General features: G+C 52.2%; 1 gene segment (V, D, J or C); it reads right to left on the bottom strand.

Annotated features, from left to right (window-relative positions):
- Window positions 1–640: 640 nt before the first annotated feature.
- Window positions 641–1,587, bottom strand: LOC102377705. The segment is given in 2 exon segments: window positions 641–1,089; window positions 1,518–1,587. Coding segments are annotated over 2 exon segments (498 nt in total).
- Window positions 1,588–2,314: the final 727 nt, after the last annotated feature.

Genomic DNA, 2,314 nt, shown 5'->3' with positions numbered 1-2,314 from the left:
AAAGAAGAAATACTGTGAGAAAAGCAAGTATTTATGCATTTGCAAGTGCAGTCAGCCTGCTGTAGGAAACTCACTGCAGGGTGAGAGATGCAGAGACCAGCCCCAGGGAATGGAAAAGGGGACCTGGATAAAGCAATTCCTACTGCAACCTCCTGGGCTCCTCTCCAAGACTAAACAATGCACCACCTCCTGCGCCTTCCCCTCCTGCAAAGGGTCCATGCCCCTATTTTTATTGCATATATCAGCGAAATGCCACGTGTGGCTCCTCGTTACTCTGTCAGTGGCATTCACTGCAGCTGCCATGCTGGGTGATGAGAGCATCATGAACTTCTCTATCGCAGCCTCTGCAGCCGTCCCAGCCTAGAGCCAGCCCTCCCTGCAGCAGCGCTGCCTTTGAAGCCCCAGGCTGACCCTGCCTGCTGTCACTCTGATCGGTGTCTACTGTGTTCGTGCCCTGGGGAGGAAAAGGGATTGCTTGGTTTCCAGGAAGAAAATAAATGTTATGCTGGAAGAAAATGTGAGCCTCTAGTTCAGGTGGGGTGAAATGTCTGAGACTGGGGAGCAAACTCCCCTGGATTGTGCAGCTAGGCTGATCTGTCCTGCAGGCTGGGCAGCAGGGCAGCGTGATGGTATCGGTGGCTCACACACTGACATCCTGGGCAAACCCCTGAGACAATATTGTGTTTAGCAATTTTGCAAGAAAGCGTCTCTTCAGGAAGCAGCTGCGATGCTGAGCTGTGCAGCCTTGGGAGGTTTTTGTATGGGTTTGTATCACTGTGAGAGGTGAGCTGTGGCCCTGCTGACAGTAATAATCTCCAGCATCTTCAGCTTCAACACTGCTGATGGTGAGAGTGAAATCGGTGCCAGAGCCACTGCCGCTGAACCGGGCTGGGACTCCTGATTGCCGTGTGGAACCAAAATAGATGAGGAGCTTTGGAGCTTGCCCAGGTTTCTGCTGGTACCAGGCTAAGAGCTGATAACTACCAGAAGCAAGGCTGGAACTGGCTTTGCACTTGATGGTCACTCGATCTCCTGGAGACACCGCCAGGGACTCTGGGGTCTGAGTCACCACAATCTGCCCGGAGGAACCTAGACATAAAAATAAAAGATGAATTAACATAGTGCCTGCATCTGTCTATGCAATGAGTCCCACTGGACAATCTGGATGCTTTGGCAATCTTCCCTGTGTGCATTCATACAGAATTAGAGCGAGTTTGTTTCCTGGCTGAAATGCTAACGTGCAGCCAGAAGTGCTTCTTTCCTTCTAGCCTTTCTTCATTGTTCATCTAGAGTTACAGCCTCAGCTCGTGGACATCCAGAGAAAAACTAATGTTCACTCCTGTGCACTTTGGATCCTGGTCATGGAGATGAAGTAATTGGAGTCCCTGCCTTCTAAGGGGGTGCATTTCTCTGAGCATTTTAAGCACCTGATAAACCCAATTCTTTGGACTTTTTGCTTCTGGAAAAAGGATGATTTTGCCTTAATGAAGCTAATTCCCTTTGAGTTTGCTGCTTACCCTGGACCCAGAGCACCACGAGGCAGAGCAGGGGAGCTAGTGAGACCATCTTGGTACGTGTGCCTGGCCTGCACTGATCACCAGTCTGGACCAAGTGCCCTGGAGCACTTATACTGGCTCCAAGCATGAGGAGGGCGTTGACTGGGTGTAAAACATGCAAAGTTGGCTCAGAGATGATTTGGAAGTGATCTAAAAATAAGTTGTGAAAGGCATGTCGTGTTGAAGGGGGCAGACACAGCGGGTTGACGGAGCTCCTTCACTTTGTGCCGACCTGGTATTTGTCACAAGTGGGTGGGAAGAGGGTTGTGAACTAGCACTTGTTCGGCTGCCAGCTTGTTAAATTCGTACTGGACATGTCCTGCTGGGTGTGGCAGAAATGCCACCGTCGGTGCCCCTCTCCAGAGATCTGTCCCTGCCAGCGAGGCTGCTGTTGAATCTCTCACAGCGGGGATCTCGCTCCTTGTCTGCAGACAAAAGCCTGGCGCCTGGGAGGCGATGCTCTGGTCACCTGGGCAAGGGGGGGAAAGACCCGGCCCTGCGCGCGGGCCCAGGTAGCCGGGGATGCTTTGCAGATTGGACGTTTTGTAGCCAGTATTGGCAGCTTCGGTTGGACCGGGCTGCTGAGGTCAGAGAGGTTATAAAAAGGCCTGGGCCAGGAAGAAGGGCAGCCATTATCCATGCGGTCATCCAGGTGAATCTGAACGTGGCTCTCTCCTCATCACCGCATGCTGCAAGAGTGCCCTGCCTCCAGAGGAAACAACAACCACCTCTGGACGATGCGAGTGAGTAAGCCACTC

The sequence above is a fragment of the Alligator sinensis genome, unplaced genomic scaffold (genome assembly GCF_000455745.1).
Source record: "Alligator sinensis unplaced genomic scaffold, ASM45574v1 scaffold1484_1, whole genome shotgun sequence".
Taxonomy (NCBI): Eukaryota; Metazoa; Chordata; order Crocodylia; family Alligatoridae; genus Alligator; species Alligator sinensis.
Note: the sequence above shows the minus strand (reverse complement) of the source record. Positions and strands in the feature narration are given on the sequence as shown.